The 20,170-nt window shown below is 42.0% G+C and overlaps 1 protein-coding gene across 2 annotated transcripts in view; it reads right to left on the bottom strand.

The window, feature by feature from the left end:
• The window catches only part of LOC308293503 (spondin-1-like), a gene marked incomplete at both ends in the record, with an annotated part of 111,021 nt that overhangs the window by 75,399 nt on the left and 15,452 nt on the right, over window positions 1-20,170 (bottom strand). For both annotated transcript variants that reach the window (XM_080736066.1, XM_080736067.1), the window contains one exon: window positions 7,331-7,464. In XM_080736066.1, the coding sequence (XP_080592192.1) occupies window positions 7,331-7,464 (134 nt within the window). The remainder of the gene's footprint in view (window positions 1-7,330; window positions 7,465-20,170) is intronic.

Genomic DNA, 20,170 nt, shown 5'->3' with positions numbered 1-20,170 from the left:
CAGTAATGCATGGCCCTACACAATCTGAATTCAACAGTCTCTGCATGACAGTCTGCTGCATTCTGCTGTGTTCGGTCCAGAAACACTTTGCACCAGATAGCAGAACATAAAAATTGGATAGCAGAACATAAAAATTGGATATGCCAACAGAACATCCGTTCCAGAGAGGATGATGGGATATTACCATGTTATCTGTTGTATTGGCCACATACATCTATAAGTGGCACAGTGTACTCCATATAGCTTTGACTGCTTGGCCATGAAATTGAAGAACACAACTGATATACATTATACAGTATATATGGATATGGACACACAGATGTCTGTCTGTGTGTCAAACCATGAAAAATAGTATTTTTAGTAGTGAGCTGCCTACAAATGGGTCTGTGTGTGTGTGTCTGTGTGTGTGTCTATGTGTGTGTGCGTGCGCGTGCACGCACGTGAGTGTCTGTATGTACAGTTACTTTGCAGGTATAAATTATAATATTATAAAATATACATATTTTAGGCTATTTGAAAATAGCCAATCTACAACCTCACAACGCTTCACGAAGTGACGCGTTGTAAGCTTGTAGGACTATACTTTTACTTTTGGTAGCCTACATTTGGTAGTAAATTTAAATGCCAATACTTTCATACTTTTACTCGAGTACATACAGTATTTCTAGCTGAGGCCAAACTGGTCAAAAATCATCAATTTGGTGCACTTGGTGAAGAGTTTCTGATTTTTGGTATGGTGTTAGGTATGGGTAAAAGGTTTTCAAAAACCATCGCAAACAAGTTGGGCTCGCCCCCTAGTGGTCCATTTGCAATGAATCAAATATTAGATATGTCCGTAGTTCAAACCCCAAATAATTGATGAAAGAGATTTTTCAATGGATTCTGTTACTATTGGGTATGATAAACAACATGCTAAGAATTCTGGAAAAAATAACTACCGGAAAGGCACCATTTTCAAGATAGCGTCCACGATGGCTGCTGGGAGCTGAAAATGCCTATAAACTGGGTTTTAATGTGTAAAAATTCATAATAAATCGGCACTTGGTGAAGAGTTTTAGATTTCTGGTATGTTGTTAGGTATGGGTAAAAGGTTTTCAAAAACCATCGCAAACAGGTTGGGCTCGCCCCCTAGTGGTCTGTTTGCAATGAATTCAATAGTAGATATGTCAGTATATGGTTGAAACCCCAAATAATTGATAAAAGAGATTTATCAATGGATTCTGTTACTATTGGGTATGATAAACAACATACTAAAAGTTTAGGAAAAAATAACTACCGGAAAGGCATCATTGTCAAGATGGCGTCCACGATGGCTGCCAGGAGCTAAAAATGCCTATTTAATGTGTAAAAATTCATATAAAATATGCACTTGGTAACTAGCTTTTACATTTTGACATGGTGTTAGGTATGGGTATAAGGTTTTCAAAAACTATCGCAAACAAGTTGGGCTCACCCCCTAGTGGTCTAAAATATACTGACCTATCTAATATCTGATTCATTGCAAACAGACCACTAGGGGGCGAGCCCAACTTGTTTGCAATGGTTTTTGAAAACCTTATACCCATACCTAACACCATGCCAACATTCAAAAACTCTTCACCAAGTGCATATTTTTTATGATTTTTTTACACATTCAAACCCAGTTTATAGTCATTTTCAGCTCCCGGCAGCCATCGTGGACGTCATCTTGAAAATGGTGCCTTTCCGGTAGTTATTTTTTCCTGAATTTTTAGTATGTTGTTTATCATACCCAATAGTAACAGAATCCATTGATAAATCTCGTTCATCAATTATTTGGGGTTTGAACCATATACTCACATATCTAATATTTGATTCATTGCAAACAGACCACTAGGGGGCGAGCCCAACTTGTTTGCGATGGTTTTTGAAAACCTTATACCCATACCTAACACCATACCAAAAATCAGAAACTCTTCACCAAGTGCACCAAATTGATGATTTTTGACCAGTTTGGCCTCAGCTATTCTATATTGTAGTATTGATACTTTTACTTAAGTAAATACTTGAATAGTTTTTCCACCACTGTACACAGTTAACCTGATTTAAAAGTGGGCACATGTAAACACCAGATCGGATTGATCTCACCCTTCAATCAGGTTTATTTTAATCAGATTGGAAGAGACGTGTGCATGTAAACGAGGCTAGTGTTAGTTTGTAGATCTGTCATCGACAGCATTGTTCGATGGATTATAAATTAAGCTTAATCCTCCTTCCAGTTCTTTAAGAGGTGTGTTCTTGTTGCTGCCATTGTTCATGCTTTTTAATGCAACAGTGTCTCACAATACAGCTGCTCAAATGAAACCAAGCTTCCCAAAATGAAAGCAGTGCTAGAATAATGTACTGTCAAAGAGCATATCAAAGTGACTCGCTGTTCCTGTCACAATGGAAATAAAATAAGTGCTGTAGTAGAAATGTTTAGCAGAGTTTCCAGCAAATACCTGTTCAAATCCAGTCTATATTCAAACATAGAGTTGGGAATCTAAGAATCCATTATAAATGTACTCTTTTATTAGATGTTTTGTTGAATACTTGACTTTGAACGTTCAATCTAGGCATTCTGTGGTCTGTTACATCTGTATAACAGAACATTGTCCGGCCAATATAATAATGTTTTACTTAATTATTGATTTCATTTGTAAGTAGCTGTGTAATAAGCAGGATAATGTAAGATGGACATTATTGGAATATGAACCCTTCAGGGTGGAGCAGGACCTCTGCTTCGTGTATGACTTGGTTCACCCTTTAGGGGTTTATTTTTTTATTATTAACATTATCAAACACAATTAAGCTTGGGGAAATAATGTAATGAAAAGAAGTGCAAAAACCTGTTTAGGTGAGAAAAAAATGCATGCATACTGCATATCATTATCACACACGAAGGAGCCACAGAGTGACTGAGCTGTCCGCACTTGCTGTTTGCATTTCGGAAACCATAATTAAAACTAGGCACTGCAGGTGGAAAAACGATAAAGATATTGCAACTCCAGTATATTTTACCGGTAAAAATGTGCAAGTCTTTTACAAACAAGCTGTCTGAGCTTTTATGCATGGTTTTTAAACGTTCTCCCGCCGTGCTCTGTGTGTGGACGTCGAGCTGTCTTATCCGCGGGGAGAACCGGAGGCTGATGCAATGGACGCCAACGCTGTCGGCTATTTCTTGACTGTGTAGTGTGTAGTGTGTGTGTGTGTGTGTGTGTGTGTGTGTGTGTGTGTGTGGTGTGTGTGTGTGTGTGTGTGTGTGTTTACAGTGCGCACACACACACACAACGTCCACATGCACAAAAAATAGCCGACGACACTTTCGCGACGTGTTGTGAGTTTGTAGATCGTCTATTTTTTACATTTACGAGTACATTTTGAATCCTGGATGTTTACTTGTAACAGGGTGTTTCTACAACGCAATATTAATATACTTCCAACATGTAAGTGTTACTTTCCACTACTGAGTCGAACAGCAACAGCCCTGCCCCACGGTCGAGACAGCAGCCGCGCGCACAGCGTTCTCCACGGGCCACGGCATGTAAACACACAGTGGTAACTACCCTAAAATCTAAAGAACTGTCTGACTTGTGACTTGACTTGTGTTGTGAGAGAGAACCAGGAAACGCAGATACCAGTGCACCACACCACCACAGTGTAACTGGGCGGTCTGTTGACGGAGTCACTGGCTCTGCTCTCAGGCTGAATGTAGCATACAGTGAAACCACGCCCCCCCTTGATACAAATCTATATAAAACAAACGTTAATATTAATTAGATATGCCACGTCACGCCGAACTAATGGAATGCAGAGATCAAATATGTAATGAGTGGCGCCAAATATTTATTTTCTACCCAGAAACTAGAAATACACAGAAATGGCTACAGAGACAGCAGAAAGCTCTGAATCCACACACCTATGGGCAAACTTAACCATATCGTCGCTCCCTATCACAAGTGACTCAATTATTATATATATAATATATATTTATAGAAAAGGTGATTTTGTGTTTCATATCCCTTTAAAAGAGTGCAGTTGTAAGACGCAATTGTCAAAGAGCACACAGAGGCCGAAAGGCATAACAACATTATGGTTGGCCCGGGAGGTTTGGAAGGAATTAAAGCATAAAGCATAAAGAGATGGAGGACTGCTGCACAACAACACCGAAATTGGTCTCTCTCTCTCTCTGTCTCTCTCTACCTCTCTCTCTCTCTCTCTCTCTGTCTAGCCTAAAGAGAGGCTTTTCCGGAGATCAAAGATCAGATTTGGCCTGAGCTCATCAGACCTAACACAGAGAATGGATTACGCACACAGAAAGTGCACAAAAACTGTCAATCAACCTGCGTATGCACAAGTACATTTGAGGATGTTGGATAGAGGCACATCATGTACACGCAAAAGATTTTTGGTGAGATCTAACTGGCTGAAAAATCATGGGGTTTTAATAAAGCGAATGGGTTTCAATTAAGCGAGTGTCACTTTTCTATAGAAAATTCTGTCTTTCACTTACTGATGTTTTTACAAATGTGCCATCCACTGTCTCATCAATGACATTAACAACGTTCAAATTGGCAGATCTTCGTCCAATAATGATAGTTACTTTTTTTTTGTAGTTTAACTTTTCTTTGGTATGTATCAAGCCGGGAACACATTTTTGTGTACAGTACATGTACTGTACAGTGTGTAACAACATATTTGTTTTTTTAATTTTTGAATAATATTTGATATTTTTCAGAAAACTTATAGGTCAGGCCTAAATGGGTTAATTGCCAGCATGATAACATGAAGCACAACCACAACTAATGCCATTACCCTCAGCAGTGTTTACTGTTTATGAAAAAGTCTGCTCTGAAAAAGGTCTATTTACAACCTCAAGGATTCCTGCAATAAACCATTATGTTAAATATCGTCACTGTCGGGCAGAAACCTTGAATCTCCAAGTTTAAAAGTTTTTTCACCAAGTAAAGCCCTGCTTCATTATACAAGGCTGTCGCACAAAAGTAGTGAAAACAGTCGATCTACAAGCACACAACGCCTCGCACCGCGTGCGAGGCGTTGTGTGCTTGTAGATCTGCTATTTTCACTAGTTTAGTTCATTTTTTAAATGATAAATACAAAATGAACGGTCTTGGACATACAAGGTTTCCACCCGACAACGACGATATATAAATAACCCAAAAATGACAAAGTAACTGGAGTTATAGTCTTGACGTGTCTGGAACTAAGCTGATAAACGTGTGCTTTACGGTGCGAGAGACAAGATGTCTGTCTATTAAAGAGTGCAGGCGAGGGAGTGAGAGCAACAGAGAAGAGGCAGTTGACCTGAGAGACAGAGAGAATGAGAGTGATGGATGGAGGGAGGGAGCTGGGGAGAGAGAGAGAGAAAATGTGAGTGAGGGATTGAGGTAGCCGGAGACCGAACATGAGTCCACAAGAGAGAAGAAGAGGTAGAGAGACGAAGAGCAGCTTCTATGAGGTAATACTGAAGCTGTAAGCTGACGAACATGACAGCAATATGAGCCGAGATTTGCATAGCAGATGTTTTCGCCTACGCAAGGCTGGATTTATAGGAAAAACAAACAGCGGAATGAATGGCTGTATGCCATCTGTGAGACAAATATTATAAATAACAGCTGTCAGTCTATGTTGTCAAAGAGCGGAGGTAAGGGAGAGTCAGGAAGAGTTACCGTGTCTAACAAAGAGGTTATGTCTTCCCTTTGAGGTGTGAAATGAGAAGAGAGGTGTGAGATAGACAGAAGACTGAGATGGACCGATTATACTAACTGTCAGAGGCATCACAAGGGGGGGGGGGGGGGACTGAGTTGCTAGGGCCCAAGGTGGAGGGGCCTTAATTATTTTATACTTTAGCTATTGAAAAATAGCAGATATACAAGCTCACAGCGCGGCACAGCTTGTAGATGTGCTATTTTTGAAAACTCGTGAAAATGTGTGCAAATCTTTGAATAGGCCTATATGTATTTTTTAAGCAAACATTTGTGATCCAAATTTTGAGATGGGAGTCCGTGGCCAAATACATATAATTTTCGGGGTCCTTTACATGAAAAAGTTTGAGCACCACTGACATAGAAACATCGTTCCCCCCCCCCCCCCTCCCCCCCCAAAAAAAAAACGTAGAAGAATTTGAAATATTCAAAGATTTGAAACATTTTCATGATCTTTCAAAAATAGCTCGAGTGCCGCGCTGTGAGCTTGTATATCTGCTATTTTTCAATAGTTAAAGCACAAAATTTGAAGCTCTTTCACTGATATACAGTATCTCATGGTCACATCTTGTATTCGAGGCTACAGCTTGCGGTGAAGTAGGGGAGAGCATTGCGAGCTTTGTTTGTTTACTGAGGTGGCCTGAATCACACTTGCTGTATACTTGACAAAATATTGATAAAGCAAGGCAATCGTAGCACGGCATCAAATTGCTATCCGTGTTATGGTTGTACAATCATAAATCATTGTCATCACGAGTAAAATACATTATTTATAAGTACCAGTGTCAGTATATCATTTAATCTATCTGCTGCCCTCTCTCGCTCGCTTTCACTCAAAACCATACTCCCTCCCTCTGTACTGTTCTCTCTCTCTCTCCCCCTCCCTCCCTCCCTCTATCTCTCCCTTTCTACCTAGCGATTTTCATTTCTAATTCCACAACAGCCCGAGGTGTTCTTTGTGAGAACAACATTAAGAATTAATGTGTCCATCATGGCATGGCCGTCAAAGTATTATGGGCCAGGGGCTAAACACAGAGTTCACTCTGTTCCAATGTTTTGCAATCCAATTCAAACTAGAAAAGGGTGCTCCCCTGAGCCAGGTCGGGTGGCCTACACAGGGCTATGTCAGTCATGGGTTGTGGCTGGCAGGACTCAAGGAAGTTTGGGACGGGAAATAGCATTTCTACAATATGGTTAAAGATGTGGTAGCATAGTTTTGTACTTCTTCTGTTTTGTATTTGTATATGGAGTTAACATTAGTCTAATAGCCTGTTGCCTCAACTCTTAGTGCTCGTAGGGTGAGGGGGTCCCCAGTTAAAATATGATTATTTGGGGGGTTGCGGCCTGAAAAGGTTGAGGACCACTGCTATAATCAATAATCAGTGTTACAAAACAAAAACTACTGCTTCAACAGGGGCCATATTCTATGAAGGTTTGTGCAGCATCCAATGCATGGCTGATATCCTGGGCACTCCACTGGATCATCTATCACCCCATTAATTCATAATGGTTTGCACCAATAGGGAAAAGATGAACCATGCATCTTTTCAGATTAGAAGTGTAAGTACATTACTATGGCATTGGCAACAAAGTAGACAATAACCCACTTTAGAATGACACAGCCGGTCCCAGTGGGTGGGGCGGTCCAGAACACCTGTATCCTGGTGCGCCTGCGGGGGGTGCTTTCTGTCACAGCAGGGGGGCAGTTGGTCATGAACTGGGTGTCGTCTTCATCAATGATCTGGGGAGGAGAAGAGAAGGAGGGACAGGTTCAATTAATATTGAACTTAAGATTGGTTCAAGAATGCATTAGATGTGTAACCTGACTTTCGCCAGATAGTTGCAGCAGTGCGTAACGCTCTGCCTTACATCTGGGCTCTCTCGGGCAGACTCGATGTAAGGGGCGGGCCATTTTTTGAATTTCTGTAGCAGGTGATTGGATGTGGCCGTTTCTATCACAGTCTGAGAGTGCCAACTCCATACACTCATATTGGCCTCATGCATGACGTTGCACCCAGAATCCGCCTCCTGGGTTTCCACGTGGTCTGCAATCAGACTCTATTGGCTCAGAGCCGCTCAGAGCCCGCCCATAGCTGCCGCTGATTGGTCCGGCCCGGGACTTTACGAGTGTTATCAACTCTGGCCGAGCAAGCCCAGATGGTAAAGCAGAGCGTTATATACGCAATGCTGCCACCATCTGGCGAAAGTCAGGTTATTAGATGTGGTCACATTAACATAATCAAAATACCGACACCAATGATCCTGGATAGGATATACAGCAAGGGTCTTCAACAGGGGGTCCTCAGAGTTACTATAGGGGGTCCTCCAAATATTTGTGTGATAGAAACTTTTTTCTCCTTTTTTATATTAACCATGTGAACCCTATAGTGTCCTTATTCTGAAAACTTTAGCCAAAAATAGCAGATCTACAAGCTCACAACGCCGAGGCGTTGTGAGCTTGTAGATCAGCAATTTTTGGGCAAAGAGCTTTGGTGTAGAGGGGAAAAAAGGGCAGCCTAAGTACAGAGTGAAAGGTCAAGTTTATTTAAGTATTGACGGTTCAAGTGGTTAAATATCTGAAAACACAAATTGACATGAATCCAAAATACACTGATGACTGTGCTGTCAAACGATGAAACTATATGGAATCTATGAACAGGTTGTGGGGGTCCCTGCTTCATTTCTCACTCAACTAAGGGGTCCTTGGCCTGAAAACGTTGAAGACCCCTGATATACAGTATGCAAGTAGAGATTTTCACTTGTGTGTAGCAGCAGCAAACAGAATAAAAGAGATAAAAATAGGATAAATAGGACAAATGTTAACGATGATCTGACAGAGAGAGAGACTGGGGATACATGACACAGAGTTTGCCATTGCTTTCTGACACAGAAATAAGGTGTGGAGAAAGTTGAGATGATTTGTAACTACTTAAACGCCATGCACTTCATTGACCAGCGTCCCTTAGGGGTCTATCCTTGGTTGCCTTATTTTTTTGAGCGGTGGTCACACCGTCTCCATAGCGTGGCCGTGTGTGTAGGTATGTATGTTTGTTTGTATGTATGTATGTATGTATGTATGTATGTATGTATGTATGTATGTGGGTGGGTGGGTCTGTATGTAGCCTCAAGCGGTGTAGTACCTTTTCTCACCACACATGTTAAGGGAGGGGCGCTGTTGTTCAGGCCAGGCCAGAACAGGCAAGGCACACTCACACTCACACACACGCACGCACGCACGCGCACACACACACACACACACACACACACACACACACACACGCGCACAGACTCCACCGCTCAGTTCACACGGGTGTGATTTTCCCCATAATCTTCACCGAAAGGTTTACGCCTATTATGACATGCCCAAAATAGGGACACTAGGGTTCAAATAGATGATTTAATGTATTGTATTAGTTTGGGGAATGTGGCCTTTATATAATATTGGAATTGGCTGCAAGCTACATGAAATGACCCGAATACATTATTAACCTAAGACAGCAGTTCAGTTAGTTGACATGTAGATAATCTGATATTCTAACCATTATATTGGATAGCATTTATATTGACTGCATTAGTGGAAAAGGATCGTGTTCAACATGTGAACACAGACAGACAGACAGACAGACAGACAGACAGACAGACAGACAGACAGACAGACAGACAGACAGACAGACAGACAGACAGACAGACAGACAGACAGACAGACAGACAGACAGACAGACAGACAGACAGACAGACAGACAGACAGACAGACAGACAGACAGACAGACAGACAGACAGACAGACAGACAGACAGACAGACAGACAGACAGACAGACAGACAGACAGACAGACAGACAGACAGACAGACAGACAGACAGACAGACAGACAGACAGACAGACAGACAGACAGACAGACAGACAGACAGACAGACAGACAGACAGACAGACAGACAGACAGACAGACAGACAGACAGACAGACAGACAGACAGACAGACAGACAGACAGACAGACAGACAGACAGACAGACAGACAGACAGACAGACAGACAGACAGACAGACAGACAGACAGACAGACAGACAGACAGACAGACAGACAGACAGACAGACAGACAGACAGACAGACAGACAGACAGACAGACAGACAGACAGACAGACAGACAGACAGACAGACAGACAGACAGACAGACAGACAGACAGACAGACAGACAGACAGACAGACAGACAGACAGACAGACAGACAGACAGACAGACAGACAGACAGACAGACAGACAGACAGACAGACAGACAGACAGACACGCACGCACGCACGCACGCACGCACGCACGCACGCACGCACACACACACACACACACACAAAGCTACAGCGGCTTACAGTTGACAATCTGCAGGGAGCGCTCTCTTATGGATATACTGACCACTTCTGACATTGTATGCATGTGCACCATTTTCTATGCAAAATATAATAGAATAACAATTGAGAATCAGCCAATTTGTAAGACCAAAATTCTAATGTAACTAGCTCTTACCCGTTCAAAGATATGAGCTCTGAAATGATGTGCAGTGTGTGGGTTATGGGGTGTGCACTGTGCACTGTGCACACAGTATATGAGGGATGGAAAGTAACTTTAACTGGTGCTTACATAATAATATGTAGGAGCATCAATGTAAGAAATACCCGTTTCGTTTAATGGCTACAGAGATACTGTGTACCGATCTGCATGATTTTTGGACAACATCTGTAACAGGGCCAGACAACCCCCCCCCACCCCCCCCCCACGCCCCCCACACACACACACACACACACACACACACACACACACACACACACACACACACACACACACACACACACACACACACACACACACACACACACACACACACACACACACACACACACACACACACACACACACACACACACACACACACACACACACACACACAGCTGGTTAAACATGTTGCCTCATGCTAGATGCAGAATAGATATGCCTCATGCTAGATGCAGAATAGATAGTAGATACACCAGAAAAATGCTAATATACAGCATACGATTTGTGAAAGTGACAAACGGGCTTCACAGTTATGTCAGGTGTGTTCATATGCTAATGGTGATGCGATTTCAGATCAATTGCTCCAGCCACTGAGGAGAAACACTGTTACAGACGGACACTCAGACAGACGGACGGACGGACGGACGGACAGACAGACATTCGGAAAATTATATGTTTGATGTCTGAGCTCAGTTGACAGCCCTATCCCAGATATGCCAACCCAATGCTATAATCTATTGATGAGAATGTTACGATCAATAGTGTCAAATCAAGTCCAACAAAACAAGCGTGGAAACGTCCCCCGTGTCAGAATTCATTATAATATATTTTGCGACTCTAATAAGTGCATTGGTTGGGTCAAGAAAGACCAAGTTTTTTTTAAGAAGAGACTGAAACACAGTCAATCAAACAATTAGGGATAGATCGGGGACTGCGCATTGGTTCGACCTCCCGCTAGTCCGACCAGGTTAACATTCACCAGGTTAGCATTGACCGCATCGGCACGTTAGCATTTCACCAGGTTATCATTCACCAGCGTCGGCAGGTTAGCATTTCACCAGGTTAGCATTCACCAGCGTTAGTTTTACTGAGGTTAGGGTTAGGGTTAGGTGGTCGGAGGATTCCCGAAGGGTTCCCAGTTCTATCCCAGGCTTGGTGTGTAAATGTAATGTGCCCCTTGGATAAAGGCGCTATATGAATGCACCATTTAACTACTTTGAACACATCAAATTAGCCCAGTTGGCTGGTATTTTGCAGAGAGGAGGCCGACCCTTCTATCTTTTCCTTTGGTGAAGACAGTATTGATCAAGGCATCACTGAACTCCTCCGTAACTTAGCCGTCTTTGAGCAAGGTTATGAATGTAGTGAAATAGCTCTATATGGAAGTGTTCTATCCATTGGGTATTGATGGTCAATTGTCCTTCAGTGGAAAGCACAGGAATCCATCCCCACTGGCAATGGCTCCATACTGTAGTCAAGAGTTTATTTGAAGCACAGCAATAGAGCTATAAGCACAACTGTTGCATTTGGCTTGTGTAGACGCCAAACGTCATGTAGTTTATTCAGACACTTCCTGACTCTTCATTCCTGGTCCCACAGATAGTGTGAACAGGCCGCAAATCTAATCCCACCAACACGATGCAGCGTGGGAAAATAAGCTATACAGAGCATACTGCCTTTGGCTTTAGGAGCAGTAGTTATGGAAACTTTATATTGTGTATGAAAGGCACCAGATCCAGAGGCTCGTGGCAGAGCAGCAGTGATGACAGCTTTCTTATGGGCACACAACATTTTTGAGAGGAAAGTAATAACGCTACAGTGTTCGGAATCCTTTGGAAATTGCCGGCTACGAGGCTTAGTTGGATTCGATCGTGCTTTATCTGTACCCTCCCCATGCCCCCAGGAACACGCTCAGCCCCGGAGTTAGACTTTGGATAGAATAATATGTCAGCCTGGTATATTTAAAACCTATCAAACCCATCTTCTGCACCTGAGCCTTGTCAGACAAATAGTCTCACACACGCACGTGTGCACGCACACATGCACACATAAACGCACGCACGCACGCACGCACACACGCACACACGCACACACACACACACACACACACACACACACACACACACACACACACACACACACACACACACACACACACACACACACACACACACACACACACACACAATGACCTTCTACTCAATGTGCTCCAGCTGCAGTCTGACAGGATATAAAGACAGACAACAGCTCTCTCTTCTCTCTAGACACTTTTTATGTGACTCACAACGATCCTTCACTTCACACATTCCCCTGTCACACATTGTCTCGCGCACGCACGCACGCACGCACGCAAGGGGTGTCATGATTCTAGAATTGCATTCCTGTGTAGCATTAAGGCATCGTAAACAAAAAATCTAAATGGCAAATAACTTTTATATAAACAAAGAAATTAGTCACATGTAGAGATGTGCAGATTGATCGGTGAGTGATCGTGATCGGCCGATAATGCCTCTACTGGCTTTGATCGGTATCGGCTTTGCCGATCTACCAGCTAGATCAGCTATTTTCAAAATATTTGTCTGTGGGCTGAATGTAACATCAGCTTCAACTCCTACAAGTTGAATTGGACACTAAAGGACCTCAGCCTGCAATCTCCTAATGTTTATACTTAATATACAATGTCAATGTTTTGTAAGAAGAATCATTAAATATATAATGCTACAGTAACACAATTAATAGAAGAATTTATGGATTTGACGCTGTGATCGGGAATATCGGTATTGGCAGATACTGATTCCAGTTGATGGGTGATCGGTATCGGTCTAGTCTATCAATCTTTTTTAATAGTGGAAACAATTTGCAAGCCCACAACTTGTCGTGATGCAACACGGAAGAGATCGGCTATTTTCTACTATTTTCTAAAAATGTTTGCTTTTTTTGGGAAAATAATTGCGATTATCTCAAATAATTGCAACAGGCAATATGTAATAATAGGTGACAGGTCTAAAGCTCACTCACTCGCACCCTCACTCGCACTCCGCCCCCCCCCAACCTCATCTTCTCGGTATCTCTGTATCTACTTCCACGAACTTCATTATTCATTTTGCTGTATATTTCTGTTTTTCCCAGACTACGGTTCTGACAGTTAAGTCTAGGTGCAAACAAAGGATGAGAGATGACAGCAGAGAGACATGCAGAGAGCAAAAGAGCAAGAGAGAGAGAGAGAGAGAGAGAGAGAGCGAGAGAGAGAGAGAGAGAGAGAGAGAGAGAGAGAGACACACACACACACACACAGAAATAGAATTAGATCAGAGTCAAGATATGACAAATTGATAGGAAACCTGCACTGGAAGTGTAAAGAGAGCTGCTGTCTAGACATAATGTAAGAAAAATACTTCTCTGGATCTATAATGGCACTGGATTGTATACTATTTCAACTATGTTAAGCTTACTGGGTATATAAATATAAATACTTTGTTACAGTAAATGGTGCATTTGCAGAGCACCTTTAGCCAAAGTGCTTTACACTTTGCATTACCAACCAGGGATGGGACGATACGCGATATTATCGTTTATCGTGATAAAAAACACTCACGATAATCGTATTGTGGAGATTTCATTTATTGTGATATCGTCCTTCATCATGCCCTGGGATCAATTCACCTTTTATTTGCTGAGCTGCATATCCGGTACCACTTAAACCCTCTATAATCGGTAAAAGGTACTTATAATATATGTACTTGATACAGTCTTTTTTTCACTCTCTATCAAATGCCTTTGCCAAAAAATAGCTGATCTACAAGCTCACAACGCGTTGCGTTGCAACGCGTTGTGAGCTTGTAGATCTGCTATTTTTTGGCAATGTTCTGCCCCAGGATAATGGATTTTGATTATCGCGATAATATCGTAAATCACGATTTCTTTTGTCACAATCATCGGGATATGACAATTTCATATCGTCCCATCCCTACAACCAACCTTTTCAAGCCCATAATGAGCACTTTTTCTTTGAATGTGTAAGCCGAGATCTACCACCACAATATGTTAAAATAAAAACTATAGTAAGACATCATTTTTACTTTTGCCACAGGCTCAATCTATTTGCATACATCCACACAAACTAAGGCTAGTAGTCTAAATATGAATAAAGAAAATGGGTCAATTTGCAGAATTTTGTATGAGAAGGCAGAGATATGTTTTCTTTTTTTAAAGAGAGAGTTGACACTTTTTAGGTTACTTTTTTTAACGGATTAAAACACACAGGGAAATAAATTGCTGTAACAGATATCTAATCTTCAAAGCACGATATGGACTTTCTCGTCAATTAATATTCACATTTTGATGTTCTGTTCAGTGGATTGATTGATTGTTTTTATTTTGGAGGAGTGTTTTTCGTGCAAAACAAATGCTTGATATTACTGTGATAATCAAAATATGCTTGGAACTTAAAATGCCAACAAAAGCTTATTCATCCTAGTCACTAGTGTATCAGAGTACAATACATGCTAAATTAAAATCTCCACGATGCGATTATTTCGAGTGTCTTTATCTTGATAAAAGATAAGATAACGATTAAAATGTCAATCCACTGGGGCGCCCGCTGGCCTGGTGGTCAAGGTGCGTACCATATACTAGGCTATGATGCCTGCTGGCGTCGCCGGTTCGATTCCCAATCCGGACGACCTTTGCCGCATGTCATTCCCCATCTCTCTCCCCATTTCCTGTCAGTCTACTGTCCTATCGAATAAAGGCATAAAAAAAAGCCCAAAAACAAATCTTAAAAAAAAAAAAAAATGTCAATCCACTAAGCCAGGGGTCCTCAATAGGCGGACCGCGGTCCATGTCCGGACCCAGGCGCACCTCCGTCCGGACCGCGGCACATTTCTGAGAAATCTCCGCACAGTTGTATCTGACGATCGGACTGACTGTGTGTGATTTGTGTTTGTGTGTGCGTGGGTGTGTATGTGCTCATTCGCTCAAACACGTACACAGGCTCACAAGACACACCCCTACGCCAATTTGCAAGCCCACAAAGCGTAGCGGGTGCAACGTGCTGTGGGCTTGTAGATCAAAGGTTTTCCTTCCCTCCGAAGCAGCGCTCTCCATGCTGCTCCCCCCTCCCCTCCCCTCTCCACACACTCATGCCGCTCGCTGCCTGAAAAAGTTGCTAAAACCTCTTGGAAACCATTGCTCCCACTGGATTAATAACTTAGAGATCTTCTACCTTTGGCTGTTCAATTGGAGAGGACAACAGCAACACATTAATATCCACGATGTAAGGCTCCAACTGCTTGCATTAGACGAGAAATGGTCGCGAAACTCGCGATGCGTGATCATGCGTCTTTAACAATGTGATGTGTCGTCGCATATTATTGCCAGCTATCCTAGGCTGTGTTAGGTTAATAACTATGACTCGTTAACCCTGATTTGACTGGCCATTTGACATTGCAACAAGCACAGTCTGGCTTGTGCAGTACGTGTGTCAACTGAATGTCAAGTAATCCTCTCCCCCTCACGCTAAGTTTCACTTTATTTTCCATTCTGAACGACAAGCCTAATATTGCATTCATGCTCTTTAGTTTCCAATAATTAAACTATAAGCCAGTGTTTTATTGCTACACAATAAATGTAAATAATGTAGCCTACTCTACATGCATAAATAATTATCCATTCATCCATCCATCCATCTTCAACCGCTTATCCAGCATCGGGTAGCAGGGGTAACAGTTCCAACTGAGATTTCCAAAGTTCCAAATAATAATAATAATAATTAAAATAAACAATTCTAATGATTATAAAATAAACATACATACATACAGTACATACTGTATAAATGTATCCGCCTTATTTCGCCTTCGCCTTTTTTTTCGGACCCGGACCTGTTTCAAAAAAATATTTCTGGACCTTCAAGATTTGTATTTGAGGACCCCTGCACTAAGCCAAAGAGTTAATTTAATCCCTAGCTGAGAGGATCAGATCTGGATTTTGGGTGTTAAAGATAATTGATTAATCATCATTGATTAGCTTATTGATATGTTTTCTGAAATAATTATATCATCACAGATTGGATATAAAATTGATTTAAATGCTGTTGTTCGGTTTTGAACTAACGAAAGTGATTTATTGTTACAGTATACCACCAAACGCAGAATCCACCGTTTGTCAGCCTTCTGATTGGTCCCTGAGACTCCCTGACTGGCCAACCAGAAAAAATCATTCACTTTTTGCTATCGGGGGTGGAGTTCTGCAGTGGGAGAATGTTGCTTCAGCTCTTCCACCACGGTGCGCACTGTGGAATACGGCGAGCGTGCAGTACGGCCCTGCGAGGTGATAGCGATTTCGCTCATTATAATGAATAAGCTTCAACAGACTAGTTCACATGGACCTTATCAATGTAACTAAGAGTTTCGATTGGGTACATATATTTTAAATGGGCAGAATTACGAAAGCCAGCCTATTATGTGAGTAGAACTATAGGCTGGCTGTCATCTTCCTACCCAAGATGCACTGCACTTTCTCTTTCTATTTCTCTCCTCTGCCTGATCCAGAGGATTAAACTAATTAAACTCTTTCTGTGCCAAATGCCAAAATGGCTCCAAGGTAGCTGTGCCACTGTTTTGTATGTTTTTCTTTACTATGCAATGAAAAAATATGTTTTTTTTTTTATAATTTTTTCCCCCACAGAAACAGACACAGTTGTTGTGATTCAGTGGCAAAAATAATTTTGTCAATCAGACAAATGGTTCCAGAGATAGAGCTGTTTGAATCAAAAAAAGTGTCCATCCACTAGAATGAACACACATTTTCTCAATCAGCTAAACGAGGGAGCCAACACACAAACAGAGAAAAGCATCTCTCTGATCTCAGGTCATTTTGACATCTTAAAAAAAAAGAAAAAATGATTTTTTTTTCTATACAAAAAACACCAAAGACGTCATGAGACGTCATTGGCACCCAGGGCATTTGAAAAAAAACGTCAAGAGACGTCATTGGCACAGAATGAGTTAAAACATATATTTTCGGGGGGAAACTACTGTTTTCCTATGTAACTACTGTACTTTTTTCTTCCCTTTTTATTAATATCACGTAGATGTGTTTTTTTTGGTACTTTATATAGCTGTAATGAGGCTATGAAAAATCTTTTTCCCTCATCCACTTCCACTATAAAAGAATCTGCCATGGTGATTCTGTCCCACTGGGATTAAACAAATTAAAAGTTAAACATATATTTTCGGGGGAAACCCCCTGTTTTGCAATGTAGCTACTGTACCTTTGTCTTCCCTTTTTATTAATATCACCTAGATGTTTTTCCTTTGGTACTTTAAATTGCAATAATGAGGCAATGAAAATACCCCCTCCCCCCATTCACTGCCACTATAAAAACAATCTGGCCAGGGTAATTTGTACTACTTAGTAACAGAGCAGAATGGGGCGGGATTTGACAATCAGTGAATTGGTTACGGTTTATTCTGCAAATATAGGTAAACGTTTGGTGAAAATAGAATTTCTAAAAAGCTCACAATGCATTGCAATGTGACACATTGTGTGTACATCTGCTAGATTCACGATTTGACATACTGCACAACAAAGTATACAACATTTAAGTGGTTAAGTTTCAGTCCCTAAAGTTTGGTCTCTGACCGTCTGGAGACTGAGGGTTGAAGTGAAGAGAAGGCAATGAACAGACAGCATAGTAATGTATATGAGTCTAAGTTTTAATTGCGACTGCTGGTATGTCTATGCATGTGCGTGCGTGTAGGTGCTTGTGTGAGTGTCAAGAGTTCATCCCACTGTCTTTGTCAGCGGAGATGGTAAACACAGATGTCTGCTAAAGCAAATGCAAAAGCTCACACAAAGACAGAAAGAGGGAGAGGGGGGAGATGGACAGAGTAAAGATCTCTGGAGAAAATCAACAATTAGAATCATATTAACTTGGTTGTGCATGTGCGTGCGTGCGTGTAGAAATGTGTGGCGCAGGGACGTGCTGGGCCCCTGATTCAGCCCGGGAAAAAGAGTTGGAGAGGCCCTCATTGCGCGCTATAGAGAGAGATCTCTCTCTATAGCGCTGCTGCTACTCAAAGATTTGCCATTTCAGATCATGACAAGTGACAAGCCATGCAGGGGGCCAATTACATGAGTTATATTTCGTTGTTGTCAGGTGGAAACCTTGTATGTCCAAAACCGTTTGTTTTGTATTTATCATTTTAAAAATGATCTAAACTAGTGAAAACAGACGATCTACAAGCACACAGCGCCTCTCACCGCGAGGCGTTGTGTGCTTGTAGATCTGCTGTTTTCACTACTTTTGCGCGACGGCCTTATATGATGAAGCAGAAAAAAATCGACAAATTTGAAACTTGGGAGTTTCTGCCCGACAGTGACGATTTACTTTGTTGGCCACCGAGCCCCCAAAATGGAACGAAGGCCAACATTTTATTTTTACTTTTATTCCTAATGGCCGGCCTGGACCGGCAGGGAATGAACCGGCCGTTCGGGAGTTGTCCCGCTTTTCCCAATGGCCAGCACGTCCCTGTGGCGGCACATGCATTGCAGCTTTGTATTTGTATGCAAAGCTGTTACCCAGCAGTGAATCAAACCTCTGGGTCCGAAGAGCGAGTGAAACTCTTTCTGGAGAACGCACAATCACAGACAGACAGACTGAAATGTCACGTCAACATTTGAAGACCCCCTGAAGTGAGAGAACTCTCTTGTCTTGATAGAAGCCTCTGTGGCACAAACATGTTGCCTTGAACCTTCAATCAATAAAGGCCTATACATACATCATCACTTCAGATCAATGCTGAGATCTTGGGGCCACCTTATTACATCATATAAAAACTGACTTATTCTTAGTCGATGTCCACCCAGTGGAGGCTTTGTGTGGCAAGATCTACCGCCAGGCTGTTTGTAGGGATGGGACAATAAGCGATATTATCGTTTATCGTGATAAAAAAACACTCACGATAATCGTATCGTGGAGATTTAATTTATCGCGATATTGTCCTCCGTCATGCACTGGGATCAATTCACCTTTTATTTGCGGAGCTGCATATCCGGTACCATTTAAACCCTCTGTAATTGGTAAAAGGTACTTATATACAGTATGTAATTGATACAGTATTCCTTTCACTCTCTATGTCTTTGACAAAAAACAGACGATCTACAAGCTCACAACACGTTGCGGCGCGTTGTGAGCTTGTAGATCGGCAAATGTTGTGCCCCAGGTTAATGGATTTAGATTTTCCCGATAATATCGTGAATCACAATTTATTTTGTAACAATAATCGTGATATGACATTTTCATATTGTCCCATGATCCCTAGCTGTTTGCAGACCTGGGAGTCAGAGGCCAGAGTCAGCGCTCAGCCATCAAAGCTGCACTGGAGGCAGCAGAAAGAAGCTTAGGCTTGAATCAGGGAAAAGGACCCCCCCTGCCATGCATAGTGCCGTGGGACGCCATTCAACATCAAGGCGACTCTCGTGACTATTTGGGCATGGGACGAAAGCTCAGGTCTGATCACCCTGTAGCTGGTCGCCTTTGGGGAGGGTGTATAGTGTTAAAAGGCCAAAACACCCCAAGAACCAAGAGAACACTGCTGATGATGCGTCCCAAAATTACAACCTAACCCCAGCTCCCTTGTGTCCACCATTCGTCACCAAGACGACACTCTCGTGTATGTGCTTTTACAAAGGAAATCTACATCTTATCCTGATACATACCGGAAATAGTCGATCTACCAGCTCACAATGGGTCACAGCTATTTTCCATGCGTGACACAGTGCACAAGTTAACCAAGTATAAATCAAGGCTAACAGCTTGTGTCATCCATCCAATGACCACAGTAGTGCTACAGTACATCTCTAAGCCCCTTTCTAAAGTAATCTGTAACTGTGTGTTCTGTGTGTACCC

This window comes from Nannobrachium achirus, assembly GCF_963921795.1.
Source record: "Nannobrachium achirus genome assembly, chromosome: 11".
NCBI lineage: Eukaryota > Metazoa > Chordata > Actinopteri > Myctophiformes > Myctophidae > Nannobrachium > Nannobrachium achirus.
This window is presented reverse-complemented; position numbering and strand designations above follow the sequence as displayed.